The following is a 16,959-nucleotide window of genomic DNA, read 5'->3' on the forward strand; positions in this document are numbered from 1 at the left end:
AATAATTGTTGAAGAAAAAAAATGTGGTGCATTACTTTCTGGGCGACCCTCGTAAGAAGGCCAAATCTGCTAAGTTAGTATAAACACTGGCTGAATCTGGTCCAAAACTGTCACTGTCCCAAAGTATTAAAGATCAACAGGAACTGAAGACCTCTGGATGATGTGCAATACAAGGTCTGGAGATGCCAAAACCACACATGCAGTTCTAAAATAAGAATTCATCATACTGGCACCAATAATCAAATACCACCAAACAGTCATCAAAAAAACTCAAACACCTGTCCAGCAAACCAGATAAAATCAAATACTGCCAAACAAGTTCAAATACCACCACACGCGATTTAATAAATTCTGCACACAGTGTAGAATCAACGCAAAGGCTAGGCAAACTAAAATTGCAGAGGCAAGTAAAAGTCACAGTGGTTTGAACCAATTTGAAAGCAAGGCATAGGCAAGTTAGACCAAAATTGGAAAAGCCCGCCAAAATCATCAAATTCTTGACACTTTGTTGTGTCTGCCCGAAAACGTTTAATGAAAGCAAACTATAAAGCAACCAATGACCAGCACATGACACAACTAATACAGTAACTGTATTCAGTTAAAGCCTGGGCGAATGGATATAGCCCGGTATATAACACACTTCAAAGGGGTGCTGGGACGGGAGCAGGAGTGGGTGATTCTGAGAGGCAGGAGACCAGGTATGACGCCGGTCCTGTGGCGTCTCGTTGCGGGGACGCAGGCAGCAGTCCCCTGGGGTACCCACAAACTATTGGCACAAAAACTAGTGCCAAACAATATACCTGCAGGAAAGATTCCCACAGACAGGGAAAAAAGACAGGCAAAGGATTAGCAGCGGCAGCAAGCCCTCTGCAGATGACCTGCCAGCACGAGCTCTCCCTAGCGATGGGGCGAACTGCTGGAGAGATGGAGCCAAGTGGGGCTGGCGATCTACCTCTGACCCCTCCGCGATCTACAGGTAGATCGCGATCTACCTGTTGGACATGCCTGGAATAGAGTAATGCATGTCACCTGCTGTATCTTGTGGTGTTTTGTTTGCATCTGTAGTCAACAGGAACAAACTCATTAAATCTCTTCTAAAGAAAAGGAGAAAGTCGAAGTGTCTCTGGGCAGAACAATGAGCAACACAAATCCTTTCTCCATCTATATTTCCCATCGTGATCCTCTTGTGTCAGTGAAGCTCTAGTGAGATGCAAGTGCTTCGACTAATAGGACGGCAAGTTTCCTGTATGTAGTAACTGAAGGATTTATGACCAATCTCCTTGGAGTGCACTCCTCGTAGAATGTCTGTGGCTGTGTGATAAACAGATGAACTTGGAAGCAATGAAGAAGAAAAAATCTTCGTATTCTTAGAAACATCCAACTGAAGAATGCACTAATTTGCCAGCTTTCCAGATTGTTGAGGCTGATTTTATTCCCTCCACTTTGAAAAGTCATTTGCTAGCTTTGAGACTGATGGTAATGCGAAACAGAGCAAAATTATTTCCTAAGCAGTGATAGCATTAAACAAGTAACTGTGCAAAATTTAAGGTTTCACAAACTTCAGTCACTGCAAAAGGGATCTTTTTGGGCCAGGTTGATGTTGGGATGGGCACATTCTTTACAGGGCACACATCTACGGCAAATTCTCCCTGTCCTCTGGTTTTTTTTTGGGTGACCTGGGGCAGTCGTATCTGCTGAAAGGTTTTCTTTGGGGGATAAAATTAGGCTCTTTTAAACCACTTCAGCCCCTGGATTGGGGAAGTGTCTGGATATCTTTGGATGCTCTTTGTGTAAAAATAAAGTCTCTATGGCTGACAGATATGTGGATAAACCTGAATTGGGTGATTTTTTGACCTAATTTATGGGAGTGACTGTTGATATGGTGTTTGTTGCATGTTGTTTGTTCATGCTAGTAAAGCAGAAGTGAGAGAAGAGGAAAATTTTTCTTTTGATGCTGTTTCCCGTCTAGGTTTCTCTAGTATTATGTTGCCAGTGTGTTTTGTGGGTGGTAGGGGAGAGTTGGTAAGCACTAGCAGCATGAAATTGATCTGATTCTTTTCAACTTCACCAGCTTTCACTTGGTCAGTGTCCAGAAAGCAGTAGCAAAAAAAGGAGAGGTTAACACAGAGCTATTTTTGTTGTCCAGAAAACCAGGGCTTAATTGTGGTAACAGAAAACTCAGGTTGATTCAATTAATGAGAATAGTATTGTATATTAAGAGAGGCGTTCGTGTGCATTGTAATGCTAATACAGAGGTTAGAGAGCATTTTCAGGGGAGAATACAGTGCAGGGGAAAGGCAGGGTATTTGTGCATTAAATAAATGAGAAACAGGCAGATGGAAGCAGAAACTCTTAACTCTTTCTGTGACCACAGATTCTTCCCTGAAAATGCCCTTCCCTTCCTAGGACAGTGGTTCTCAAGCTGTGTGCCATGGTGTCTGAGGATGTAGCACTGGTGATCTCACAGGGGTGCCATGGGATGTCTCTGTTGGCATCGTCTTTTGTGGTGCCTGGGAGAGCTGGGAAGATGGGTGCTGCCTTCTTGGATTGCATGAGATCTCAAGTGATTTCGTGCAATCCAGGATGGCTGCGCCCAGAAGAGCACTGAAAAAGACGCCACTGCAAAAGAAGGGTGCCATGACCCTGCTAAATTGGGGAACTGCTGTGGAATATTTATTAAATTCTTCAACTCGGAACCCATCTAGGGAAATAGTCCAGCTCTGTGGGACATTGATGGGGAGAACACACATTTACAGGTGAAAGTCAACAGAAATGGTGAAGCTCCCTTACCATCACAACATTCTCATTAACCGGCAAGCACATATTTGGAAAGTAGGCTGTTGCCTTAAAATCATCCAAGGGGTCCTTGTTTTGAGTGCTGCCTCTGAAGAAGGTGTTGGGAATGGTGGCCAGAGGCAGGGCATTTTCAGTGGTGGTACAGCTTCTTTGTTACTCTCTTCTTTATGCACTTTAGGACATCTTTCATGTTGTTGGGATGCCAGCAGGGTTGAAGACTTGTTTCAGTTAGCTGCTTAGTTGGGGACACTTTTGCTGCAAATGGTTAGGCTGGCAGATGCTGTATGAAGAATTTTATGTGGCACTCTACCACTCCCTTCCATGTTTTATTTATTTTAGTACTTTAAGAAAATTTGATCTCATGTAAATGTTAGACACTTCGATTTTCTTTTTAGAAAGCAGGATATAAATTTTTATAATACAAATACTCAGTGTCAGAACTTATTTCCTGAATTCCACTCAGAACTACTGTACATATTTTAATCTCAGACAAGGCAAATAGGGGTTGAGTTGAGAAACTTCATTAGAACCAGTGAAGCACTGAGAATTCCTTTCTAACTTCAGGTGAAATTACAATGAAGAAGGCTAGATCCTGCTGCCCCTGGCTATTTCAAGCTGTCTGCTGAGCCAGTAGGGTTTGCTGAATATAGAGGAATTTTGATTTAGACTTGCAGCTGCACTTACAGAAGCTTGTGGGGGAACGGAAAAGGCATTTTGCCAGTATTTTGAAAATACATTCTCTGTACTTATTTTTCCCCAGCTGTGATATTTTTGGGAAACTGGGGACTGTCAAACCTTTCAATGAACAAGTGGCTCCATTGTTGTCAGTTTTAGCTAAATCCTGAATGAGCATAATCACTTCATACTTACACTTTTCTATATGTTCAGGATTTAGCTGGAATTGCAGGAGAGAGCTGCAGTTTTCATAAAGTGTCCTAGTTTGAGCACTTTAGTGAAAATGTATCCATTAACTGTAATCTAACAGTTTAGGTTAGTGATAAAAGATGGTTGTAGGAAGCAAAAAAGATAAGAAGACAAGCACATAGAACTCGTGTCATCAAGACACTCCTTTGTAGTGTGTGGGGTGACATTCAATTAAAATTCTAAGTTCCAGCTTTAAATTAAAAATTTGCCCCTTTTAAATTTCAGAAATGAGTTGCCCGTTTTGGTAGCTAAAAGTGTAAAGGACTTGGAAGCAAGGTGTCATGTAAAATATGCAAAACTATTAAAACACTAACTCCTCATAAGGTTGCTTTGACTTTTATAAACATTTGAATTGCAGATTTTCTAGAAAAAATAAATAAAATGTAGAATGAGCTCATCATGTTTTAAAACTATATTTTTTTCTGTTTACATGCTTGGCCTTGCATTGCTGTCTACCTGTAGCAAATTTAAAATATCCAGTGAGTTATAGCCTTGGATCTGCCAAGTCCACAGAAAGGATATGTGACTATCTTTCAAAATAACCAAAGCCATCAAGCATTTATTTTGTTTGGAATGCATGTGGGAAGGAAAATGCCTCAAATTCCTAATGTGGAGTTCAGCCGTGTAGGAAAAGCCCTACTGGATCAGGCAAAATAATCAACCCAATGTAGGAGAGGACAAATTTCTCTTCCCACATTACTTCCCTGCAGTTTTTATTGAGTGGCAGTATGCCCCTGAACTTAGAAATTGCACACAGTCATCTTTTCATGTAGGATTTAACTGTTTATAATTATCCATGCAACATTGTATGAAATCTCAGCCATGTCCTGATTTCAGCACCCTTCCCTCCCCTTGCTAAAAAGTTCCAAACATAATATCCATTCTTCCTAAGGAAGATGTTCCAGTCCTCTGCTCATTTTGGTTGCCCTCCTGTGTACCTTTTCCATCTCTAGAATATTATTCTTGAAGTGTGGTGATCCAACGGTACACAGTATTCCAAATGTGGTACACTATTGATTTTAACAAGGGCATTATTATATTCACAGTCTTATTCTCAATACCTTTTCTAAGACTCCAACATGACACTTGTTGCCTTCATCATTGCCCCACGCTGCATTTTCATTGAGCTACCCACCACGACCCTTAAGATCTCTTCCTTGGTTTGTCACAGACAGCTCAGATCATCAGTGTATATGTATGATTTTGAGATTTTGGGGACCCCAATCTGCATAATTGAACCACAGGATAAGGCGTTTCCATGGGCCTGCTGTAGAATGTAATTCCTTGTCCACTCTATTTGACACCATCCCTGAGAAGGTGATTTCAGGCCTGGGTATCTGTGTCTTCTGTGGTGAGAACAGATGCAAAGAATTCACTCACATAACACCAGAACCAGGGGACATCCACTAAAATTGAGTGTTGGGAGGGTTAGGATAGGCAAAAGAAAATATTTCTTTATTCAGTATGGGGTTGGTCTGTGGAACTCCTTGCCGCAGGATGTGGTGACGGCATCTGGCCTGGCTGCCTTTAAAAGGGGATTGGACAAGTTTCTGGAGGAAAAATCCATTATGGGTTACAAGCCATGATGTGTATGTGCAACCTCCTGGTTCTAGAAATGGGCTATGTCAGAATGCCAATGCAAGGGAGGGCACCAGGATGCAGGTCTCTTGTTATCTGGTGTGCTCCCTGGGGCATTTGGTGGGCCGCTGTGAGATACAGGAAGCTGGACTAGATGGGCCTATGGCCTGATCCAGTGGGGCTGTTCTTATGTTCTTATGACAGCTCTACAATATCTGTATCTTTTTTTAAGGTCACTTTTATTCCTTTATTGTCTAACAGTTCCATAGTCTTCCTGTCAGGTTTCCTGCTTTTAATGTGTTTGGAAAAAGCGTTTGTTTGCCTTGACATTTTCAGTCACATATGCCTCATTTCTTTTTCTTTGCATTCCTTAGTGTCAGCCTACATTTATTTTGCCAGAGTTTTTTTTATTATTTCATTTGTTCCATATGAGTTAAAGCCCTGCAAGATAGAAGGTGAAAGTGACTCTTCCAGACTAGAAAGGGTTCTTTCCATTCGTTTCTGTATTTCCCACCCCATATGTAATTACAGAAGCCTGCTTCCATTCAGGTTTTCTTTGTTGGAGTTGGTGCAACACCGTCTGCTGTCCAGAGGGGGCAGGATGCTGTCCAGAAGGGATCAAGCTATGACCCAGTGATTCTGACCTTTCTACCTGTTTTCTCTGTGATCCTTGTGGGGTGTGGCCCTAACCCTTTATCCTTCCCTTCTCTGAGCACTTCCTCTTGTCCTCTGACCACCTACCTCTTGAGATGGCACACACCAGGGCTCTGATGTCCAGGCCATCTTGAGCACAAGGCATGCAGGGCAAGGCAGCTCTAGGGCCTTGCTTATCTCTAAGTAATAGCTGAACCTCTGATCCTAATCAGATGCTGTAAATATACACTCAATGGAACTGTAAGTAAATAACTTCATTTTTGCAACTTTAACAAGCCATTGCCTCTTTGTCTTTTTTTATTGATTAGCAGTCAGGCGGGTGAGGGAGGTTCCCTTGGGTGATACCCAAAAGGGGGTCCGCTGCTTAAGCTACTCTGCTTCCCCCCAAAGAGGAAACTATTTTTAATTTCCTCCAACATTCTTGCCCTTCAGAGTCACAAGGCAAATAGGTATGACTTTCAGTGGACTTAGGTTTGCCTTGATTTAAGTCCTGTTTGTTTTAGTAAGCACCAACATCCATAGAGTAAAAGGAAACCATCCTAGCTAGCATGTCTGCAGTAAAACTTCAGCTCCCAGAAAGGAGAAATATTCTTGTGGTCTAATGGTACTTTATGTGAATGGTATGGATTAGTAGTTCCTTCCACAAATGCAGTGATTAATCTTTTTCTAAGAGACCTATCCCTATTGCTGGTGAATGTTGCAGTGTCCCAGGTCCTATAAAGAGAAGTCCAAAGCAAAGGGTCTTTTTGTTTTGGAATTGCCTTGTGTCACAGTTAGCTAATCTGGCCCTTGTGAAATGTTAGCTTGCCTACCCCCACCTACAGGTTTAGCAATGCAATCATTATTCCAACAATATCTGTTCACAGGGGAAGTGTACTATATTGGACATGTATGAGCTGTAGGAAGCTTAGTGCTGTGTGCTAGTTGAAGCTTTTCCTGGCAGGAGCCTCTGCAGGGAATGAAAAGCATTGTAAATGGCCCCGTCTAGCTTGAAACATTTTCCTGCCTAAGTAGAAATTACTCTGAATGCATTAATGTGACAAACACCTTCATGCATCTAGTCTTTGTCTTTATCCCTTCATGACAACAATTTGTTGCATGGATTGCTCCAAATGCTTCTAATAAGCACATGCTTTGCTGCCTCTGTGGAAGAACTGAGAGCAGCACAAAGTGTATGTTTGACAGGTCTGTGCAACACAAGTGCAGTGCACTCCTGAACATAATAATTAAACACGCTGCTTTTTCTGTCATTGGGAGGGAGGAAAGCGACACGTTCAAAATTTCTGCTTTGCCCTTGGAGGAAACTGATTATTAACATTGTTGTTCTCCTGGGGCATCTTTAAGGAATGATGAGAGCAATATTGGGACAAATTTGTGCACACATGAAAAAAACATACAAAAGTGCTATATCGTCTGACAAGAGTTGGCTTCCTTTGATCGTTTTAATATGTTTTCCTCTAGATCCCACCACAGCCCCGCCGTGCTGTTCCCGTAATGCCCCCACCACTAGAGAAACGCAAGAATATACCACCAACTGCCTCTATTAAAAGTAAGGAAATTTTTTTCCATGTGTATAATGTTGAGGATCAGGTATTGTTGCATAAACAAACTGACTCCTGCCTCCTTGTGCTCTGTATGATGGAAGCAAAAAAGTTAATAGATGAGATTTATGCTAAACATTTGCATTGTGATTTTTTTCCATGACATGTCCTAGTATGCATGCTTAATCTTGAAACAGTGAATTGTACCCTAAACTTGGGTGGTCTTGACTGATTTGACTAAGGTGAAATCAGTGGGACTTAATCATGACTAACTGTAAGATACAAACCAATGTTTCCAGTCGTTCTCAAATCTTCAAGAATGAGTTATGTTAGCTGAAGATTGAGGTCTTATACTTTACGACTTTTTAGTCTTGAGTTTTCTGATGCAAGCCATTTCCATGACTGAAGTTGTCAACCTGGGAAGGCTTGTGTGTCCATCACAAGAGAGACATGGGCATTGCAGAAAGCTCTGTAGTGTACCTTTTGTCCACTTCTGAGTCAATAATGAGCATGTTGAATACTGCTAGATTCTCTCTGTGCTCCTGTATTGTCTTTTTGATGTGTGCCTGTTAGTCATACCTTAGTAATTTAGCTATTGGAAATAACTTTGAACACTCCTTGGCATAACGGAACACTCTTTGGCATGACACGTTTTATCAAGAAGACAGGCTTTGAGATTTTCCTTCCAATTGATTTTGGAGAAACTGAGCAGCAGTGTTGGGTTTTTCATGAGTGATTTGAAAGACCTGGTAGAAAAGACCTGGTAGATTACTCTTTGAGTAGTCAGTTGCCTGTATCTTAGCATGAATGCCTTCCAGCTGCCTGGAGTACCGCAACTGGAGTGAAAATTTTAGCTTTCTCCTGACTGATGTGATAATTTAATACATCACCAGGGGGAGCCCACTAATAATACAATGCTGCAGGGCTCAATTAAGACTGAGTTTTGGGGAATAGTTCATTGTTCTCTTTGTCAGATTTGAATGTTGTAGAAGTGGTCTTCTTTCAGCTGCTACCAGGAGGGTGTTCCACTACCAAGCACTATACAACTAGGTCTGGACTGTTGATATTGGAATAATAGAAATCAGAGTTGGAAGGGACCTTCAAGCCAAAGTCCAACCCCCTGTCAGTGCATGTTGTCCACAACTGCAACATCCGTGATGGCTACCCAATCTCTGTTTAAATATCTCCAGCAATGGAGATATCCAAGGCAGTTAGTTCCACTACCAAACAGCTTGTACTGTATCATTACTGCTCTGTCTCAGCACTGTATGTGTTGTTGATGTAGCCAGTTGTTTGCCTTCTTTGCATCACACCGCTGGCTGCTTTTTGCTTATCCTCTGTTAAAAAACCTAATCTTTTTCATATGTACCACTGCTCAGGGATGTGTCCTCCATCTTATTCAGTGGTCCCCCCATATCTGTGGGTCCTATATCAGTGGTTTCACTTATCTGCGGTTCTCAAATTCTCTCTGTCATGCATGCATAGTCAGTTCAATCTAGGGTTCTAGGTTTGAACCAATACTTAGCTGTGGTTTAAATATTACAATGTAACATGTTACAAATTCACAGACGTTGGTAGTCTGCATGTGTGTGGATTAATCTATTGTTGAAGTGATGGTATCAAAAATTCCTTTAAAATTTGAGGGTCAATCCTATACATATGTACTTGGGTATTAATTCTAGTGGAAATTAAGTCCCACTATGTTCAGCATACTAATATGCATAGAGTTGCACTCTAATTTACTTTTTACTTCCAGTAATTGTTTGTGATAGAGCTTTGTAGTTGGTGTTGCTTGTCCCCTGTACTCACATGTGTAGTAATAATAATAATCATTTGGTATTTATATACTGCCTTTCTGGTCATCGGATTACTCCTCTGACTTTATTCAAGGCAGTTTACATAGGCAGGCATTTCTAAATCCCTCAAGGGGATTTTTACAATCATAGAGGTTCTTTCTTTCAAGAACCAACAACATTTCAGAATGGATCTTCCCGCTTTGGCCTCACTTCTGGCCTCCAGTTCTCCCACGCAGGCTGACAAGCAGCTCCATCTCTCACATGGAGGGCAACCAAGATGCTTCTTGCTCACACCAAGAGCAGGTGGAATCACTCAGCTGGGCTTGTCAGCTGCTTCAAGATCTCGCCATTCTCAGCTGTTCAGGGAGCTGCTGGTGTCCTCGAACTGGCGACCTTCTGATGTTATCTTTGGGCTAACGGGCTCTATCCTCTAGACCAGACATCCTGCCCAATTGACTCAGCTTGTTGAAAATCTTTCATTACCACAACTAACCCCAGCATAGCTGGTGATGGGGAGACTGGGAATGAACTGTGTCCAAAAAGCATTTTTTTGTTTCCTCTTCAGACAAATCTGGAAACTCAGAGTATGAAATAACTATTCCCTCACCTCTGGAGGGTGGTGGGCATTTCCAGTATCCATGGACTCGGTTATCCATGCAGGGTTCCAGAACGGAACCCCCATGGATGCTGGGGCACTCCTCTACTCCCCTGAGGTGACCGTGTGACTGGTAATCTGCAAACTGGATTTAAAGCAACATGTGGTTAAAGCAGTGGTTAAGCATATGTCTTAAGACCAAAGGGAAGAAAACTGTGCTGAGAGCTGATAAAGCTGAAACCCTTTAGCTGGTAAAGAGATATATGGAACCTTGGATGAGCAAGCACACAAAAATGCATACACCAGCAAAGTTCTTTGAATGCAGTGGTTATATTTCAGAGCAAGGGTTATCACAAGTAGAATAATCAGTAAACATTCCTAGTCAGCACGATGAGCAGTCAGTCCATAAACACAAATCCAAATCAGTTTTCCAAGATACATGGTCAGTAACAACATGTACATACTCACATCCAGCCTCCCATGTTACTGGCAGCAGTTCCGTAGTCTCCTACTACACTCCTACTGCTGCACTGGAGGCCCAACAGACCAAACATTAAGTAGTTGGAGTGGCCAGTCGGTGCAGGCTATGCCACACCCAGGGTGTGGCAGTCACAGGTGTTGCTGATCCTGCTGACTCCAGCAATCTACACCTGTTCCTGAACCACCTTGTTGGCTGTGTTTCTGTCTTACCCAGAACATAGACCTGACAAGAGCCCCATGATGAAACCTGTGCATAGAAAATGGATCAGAAGGCATAGAGATTTTCAGTGTTCATAAAGAAGGCAAGCTTCTAAGTGCAGTATTGCTGTTGGCTTGTGACTTGAGTGCAAGGCACAGGGAAAGTACTGATTCTTTCAGAAAGGAAGATAATCTCTTTCCTTTTGGTTTGCTCCAGGGCTTTTGGTGGGTAAAGTGAAAGAGGAGTAAGGGTGATCAAGTACTAGAATTGGCATTGCTGCTATTTTGAAAGTTCTTATTTTCTCTTGCACCATTTTTTTGATAAGCTTATCAGTGTCATTGTCTTCCATATATAATCTTCCTTGTTCTAACTATGAAAGACAGCCTGGTCCTTCTCTGTAGTACCCTATTTTTGGAAGATAAGGTATAAAACTGAATAGAGGAAATGCTGGAGGAATCTTGACATTCTGGCCGTTAGACTGCTAGCACAAATAAACTAGGCTTTATCTTGAGTATTGGTTTGGGCAGGTGTCTTAGTTCAGACAGTCAAAATGAAAAATTGGCATAATGCTAGAGAAATCAGATTCTGCAAGAATAAATTGTGTACAAGTCTCTGGTCTCATACATTCATTACATTTGGATTTATTGGTTGTAAACCCTTTTCATTATCAACAAAAGCTGAAACTGATGTACCACTAGTTACCTAACCTAGCATGGCTAGTGGTGATGTGTTGACCCTAATTGCAATATAGACCAATAATACAGCAAGTTCTCACTTAAAGTTGTTTTATGTTGTTTCATTTTAAAGTTGTTGAGAAAAACTATCGATTCCTGGCTAGGGCCACTGTCTGTATGGAGTTTCCATGTCACCCTCCCCCCCCATATCTGCATGGGTTTTCTCTGGCCCAGAACTGTTACCCTGCACATGCCTGATCTTGTCTGATCTTGGAAGTTAAGCAGGGTCAGGCCTGGTTAGTACTTGGATGGGAGACCGCCTGGGAATACCGGGTGCTGTAGGCTTATACCATACTCTTTCAAGACTGAAGGTTGCCAACCAGAAAGCTCACATTTATTTCAAAGTTTAATACAGAAGTGTGTTGGTTAAAACTTTAGTTTTGGTTTAAACTTTAATGAAAAGTTGGATTGTTGCCAGTGTATTTGGAACACCAGATGCCAAGCTGGATTCAGCAGTTCAGTGTAATCACTGCTGTGTAATCACCCAAGTTGTTCTCCTAAATGGTGGAAACATCTCATTAGCAAATAGTAATTATTCTGGTTTAAGGCAGGAAAAACCAGTGACGGATACCCCTCCACCTTGATTATGAATGGGTTTAGCTAAAACATATTTGCTTCCCCAGATTGGAAGATGTCTTAACTATTTCAAAAGTCATTCCATAGTTTGGACCTGGTTGCACTTCTAGTGTTGCAGTCTGGAGCTCAGAGGAGCCCAAGCACCTTTTCCTCAACCTTTTCTCTTAAGCATTCTGTGTTGTTCATTTTTTCAAATCTTTCTCCTGTTGGGGCAGCATCAGGAAGAGAGTCCGGTGCCAAAGCCACCATTATGCCAAAGAATGCTTCCATGTTAGTTTCCCTGGTCTCTGGAGTCCTTAAAGGTTTCCTCTTGGGCATAATGGAGGCCCCAGCACCAGGGTTAAGTGAGTGGATAAGGAAGGGAGTTGGAATGGGTGGTATCAGGGCTCATGCTGAGCCAGTTCAGAAGGAAGGGGTTAGGCTTCCAACTGACTTGCATATTACAAACTAGGACTTTTGTATTTAAAATCCCTGAATTCCAAGCTTCTGTATTCTCACAAAGCATCTCTGTAGAAGGAAGACTTTTGAGTGATCTTATATGAGCCAACATCCCGTCATCTGTAAGCTGTAGATGGGTGGCAATCTATACTTTTCAACCAAGTGTGATCTGACTCTTGATGCGCTCTACCTTTACTGTATGTACTCTTTTTTTGGTGCAGGCAAGTAGCTGCAGAAAGGAAAAAGGGATGAGGCTTGACTAATGGGCAATTTTTTTCTTTGCAGTTGAGAAACATTATTCAAAAATAGGATATGTGCCTTTAAACAAAAATTATTGTCTAAACCTATGGGGAAAAATATTTCCACCCTTCCTACTCCCCCCCCCCCAAGTTAGTGCTTTTCTGTAAAAACAGTGAGAACTTTGAAGAAAATTCATCTCTGTAGAACAGCCTTTTCTCCCTTGCTGAAAAGAGGTTACTGATCCGGAATACTCAAGAGAGAGATAATACAATTTTGCTTGGAGATAAGTGAGCTGGGAAAGAGGAGTTAAACTACTTTGGAAGCATGCACAATGAGCTTTTTAATGGACTCTGCTGTTGCAATTTGGCTTTTCTCCCCTTTTCTTTTGATGCTGTTGCTAAGATATTTTAATTGTTCCTTTTTCAGATACAGCTGAAATAACCTCTGGGTCAGTCTCCAGTGCCTCTTCTGTAAGCACAACTTCACTGGATACCTTGTACACTGGCTCTACAGAGTCAGGTCTACCAACTGCAACTCCCAGCCCTTGCAACACCCCTCCCCCTGTCCCTAGCAGAAGTGCCCACACAATGGTATCACAGAGCTTGGATGTTAGTCCTGTCATGCAACGAAAGCATGAGAGCGCAAGCAAGTCACCTCAGACCAAAAGGGCTGCCCCACAACCTCCCATGCAAGCAGAGATTCCCAGTGTGAATGATGAAAAGAGCATACAACCCAAGGAGACTGTGCCGGCTGCTTCTGCAGGAGTAGAAGATTTTGACTCTCTCTGCCTGGAAGATAAGAAGGTAGCTGGTCTGGAGGAGGTGGAAGAGGAATCATCGGGCAGAGTCATATCTGTGCCAAAGACAATAGGTGCCGAATTGATTGAACTAGTCCGCAGGAACACAAATCTCAGCTACGAGCTTTCCCGGGTTGCCATAGGTGTGGTAATTGGCCACATTCAGACTTCTGTTCCTGCCACTGGGAGCATTATGGAGCAGATTCTCATCTCACTGGTGGAAAGCAAGGTAGAATAAAATCCTTAATACTACCTCTATGGACTAGGCAGAAAATGAATGTGTTATGTAAAAATTGTGTTTGTTGCAGTTTTGATTTTAACTTGATGGCCCAAAATCTTGGGAAAATCAAATGCTTGGGTAAATAAGCATGCTGTTCATATAGGATCACAGGGTGACAAATCAAGGAGGAACATGGTGAATTGAGGCAGTGAGTTTGTTTATAGTCTCATTTCATGGGCTGAAGGTGCATCCAAGAGGAAGGAAACCACAAATTCTCACAGGTGAAATGAAATTACTAGCACAGTGGAAAAGGTTCAAGTAACCGTAATTAGTTATAATGGCAAATGTGACTTCTACCCAATTCTGGACAAGTCTTCAGACTTTTAAGGCTCTTATAAAATGAACTTTAAAAGCCATTTTCCATGGCTGATGAACTTTTTGTACATGAAAGGTGTGTTTTGGGGAGGAGAGGTTAACAGTGTGTTATGTGGCTGGGAGGTGTAGATCATTGCCTGACAAGGTTTATTAGCTCCTTTCATACTCTTAAAGATACAGCAGACTCCTCAAGGGTGATTTATTGTTCCAAAAAAACCTGCCAAGGAAGCAGTTTCAATTTCAGTGGCTGGATTAAATCCATTCCTTTCTCATCTAGCAATCCACAACCCCCCCTCCAAAGCGAAGACTTTGATGCATAATGTTGAGCCTCTTTCAGAAAAGGAGCCATTAGCTCTTAGATTTGCATTATAATAATGTTTCTCTGTATAATAAATTATTATTATTATTATTATTATTATTATTATTATTATGGTACTGAAATGGTGGAAAACTAGATTATACTGATAGAATCATGTTGACAGTAGAAATCTATTAAGAGGGTTTAATAAAAGGAACTACCCTTAAAGGAGCTGTGAAAAGCGCAAGACCTGAGCTAGAGTAAAACCAGATTTGAGGTTACATTTTGTTTGTACTATTCTGACTGCAGTAGACATAAGCCTAAATGCAGAATAGAACTGGACACCAGTGCTAGTTCATCAGAAAGTACTGAACTGAAAGTCTAGCTATAGCCTAAAAGCATTTTTATTCTTCCTGCAATGTGCATATTCCACAATTTTTTCTCCAGTGTAACTGGGATAAAGGTACTGTGCAATTAAGGAGTGGGGTGGTCAATACTGGAAGATATTGAACTGTATTGAAGTAGGGTTGTTTTTCTAATTCTTCTGAAGAGCTCTGGGGTTTGGCAGACACTGCTGCTGATGCCCATGGAATAAATTGTTAAACTGTCAAAGGCTTAAGAAACCTTTACAAGAAGGCAGAACTTGGGGAGCAGTGGAGTTCCCTGGACATGGGGAGTCAAAGAATTTCTGCTACACACTCAAGATGTTGGAATCAACCTGTGCCTTGTGATGTACACTCCAGCATAACGTTCTAATCAAACAGCATCACTGTCACTTCTCACAACACATCGAGTCTTACAGACTCAAGGTGCTTCAGACAGGCTATACTAAACTCATTTTTACAAATTGGTTTTTACAATAATTGTTCTACAGGCAACTTGTAGAACTCTCCACTTCCAGATTGAATCGTTCACAGCATGTTCATAATATCTGGCATCAACATTTAGCAAATAAGCAGTTTATTCTGTAGCCTTTGCTCCCTGCAAGCCAACCAAAATTTGTCTTTAAACTGTTGATTTCTGATCTCTATCCTGGGACTTGGGGCCCAAATGGAGTCTAAAATACCTTGGCCTGGCCATATCCTGATAAACAGGCTTCCATTTCCAACACTAATGTTTAAATGTCTATTGCTTAATATCTAATGTTAAACTAATGTTTAATTTGAAGTCTGAAAAGTGTGAAACCTCTTCACTAACTCTTCGTGCAAGGATAACTTTAAAACATCCAACTTTTTTCTTTGTGGCCCTAGTCTTCTAGAAGAAAATGGGACTGTCACTTTTCTATTTGGAAGTGGCAGCATCTTATATCTTCATAGGTTTATAATGATTGAAATCACCAGCAGACTAACACTGAGCTTCCTTAGCTTGAGGCAAATGTTTCATAGGTTAATCTTCCTAAACCAGACTGTAGGGTGGGGCACACTAAGGGAGCAGATGCACATAAAGTGCACCATGCCAAGTGCCTGCAGAATAAAGTGCTTAATGCGGTTTTACCACATATTATCTGCTCTGCTTTTATTCCCATTTTTGTCTTCTATTAAATTCTCTGGGAGCCTTGTTGGCTGAAGAACAGGGTAAAACATTCAGCAAACACACAGGATGATTGAAGCAAGCTTATTTTGCATGCACTTTCTCAAACAGCAGTAGTTTATGTCAGTAGCCACTTTAGCACTGATTTACTTCATTTCTATATGGTGCATATTTGATGCAGAATAAACCAAGATGGCAGGTTACTGCTGCAAGTTGGCAGCAGAGAATTGATGTCTTTTATGTCTCTTTTCTGCAGTTTAAAAAGGCAGTCAAGGCCAGTTACAGCATAAATTGTAAATTAAAAAAATCAAACTTGCCCAAAATGGAATAAAAACTGTAGATCACAAGAAGAAGCAGTAGAAGGTAGGAAACCCAAATCCAGTTACACCAACCCAAGTGCCTGGCTTAAGACAGTGGTTTTTGGAAATCTCCAAGAGGAGGTGGTGGCGATAAGGGCCAGTTGGACTTCATTGGGAAGAGTGTCCCTAGATCGCAGAAGCTACAGAGGAAGCTCTCCTCCATGACCCACCTTACTTGGCACAGGAAGTTGGAGCAGAGCCTCCCCAGATTTCAGGAGGAATAAACTTTCAGGAGGAATAAACTACAGCAAACTATTGTTGTTTGAAAGTACCAAAGCGAACTCTAAGCAGTGTTATACTGGTGAAGGTAAGTCCATTGTAGAATGGGACCAGTCTTTTTATGATATAGACAAAGGTCAGTGTTTTATTTTGGGCATGACCAAATGGCAAGGTGAGATAGTGTCAGGGTAAATTCTTCTAGGAAATACATCTGACTTGAGCAGCAAATATAAGAGGAAAAATGAAGGTGCAGGTAATCAAGCAACCAGGGCAGAACAGGAATTAAGAAAAGCTTTGGTAAGTGACAAGGGACATTCATGCATAAGTTGAAAGGCTGACCAAAGGATCAAGAAATGCACTAGAATTTAGTGGAAAAACTAGACATAAGGTTTAAATCTGACAGCTTGAAGAGAGAAAAGACAGATTGATTTGGTGGGTCACCCATAGGTTTTGAAACTCCTGACTACTAAAGACTGTACTTTCAAGTTCACCTGGTCCAGTTTGTTCCAGACAGAGGTGATAAATCCCTTGGTCAGCTTCAGTGTCATGAGAAGAATAAAGTATATTTGAGTTTCTCTCTGTACTGTATGTACGTAGTATCAGTTCTCTGC

The 16,959-nt window shown here is 41.5% G+C and overlaps 1 protein-coding gene and 1 pseudogene across 6 annotated transcripts in view; both read left to right on the top strand.

The window, feature by feature from the left end:
- The window catches only part of NCKIPSD (NCK interacting protein with SH3 domain), a 100,498-nt gene that overhangs the window by 46,241 nt on the left and 37,298 nt on the right, over positions 1-16,959 (top strand). For all 6 annotated transcript variants that reach the window (XR_010793907.1, XM_066617686.1, XM_066617687.1 and 3 more), the window contains exons 4-5: positions 7,414-7,501; positions 12,978-13,576. Coding sequence is in view for 5 of the 6 variants with exons in the window: in XM_066617686.1 (XP_066473783.1) it covers positions 7,414-7,501; positions 12,978-13,576 (687 nt within the window). In the remaining variant the exon portion in view is untranslated. The remainder of the gene's footprint in view (positions 1-7,413; positions 7,502-12,977; positions 13,577-16,959) is intronic.
- On the top strand, positions 11,466-11,582 carry LOC136642558 (5S ribosomal RNA; annotated as a pseudogene).

The sequence above is a fragment of the Tiliqua scincoides genome, chromosome 2 (genome assembly GCF_035046505.1).
Source record: "Tiliqua scincoides isolate rTilSci1 chromosome 2, rTilSci1.hap2, whole genome shotgun sequence".
Classification (NCBI taxonomy): domain Eukaryota; kingdom Metazoa; phylum Chordata; class Lepidosauria; order Squamata; family Scincidae; genus Tiliqua; species Tiliqua scincoides.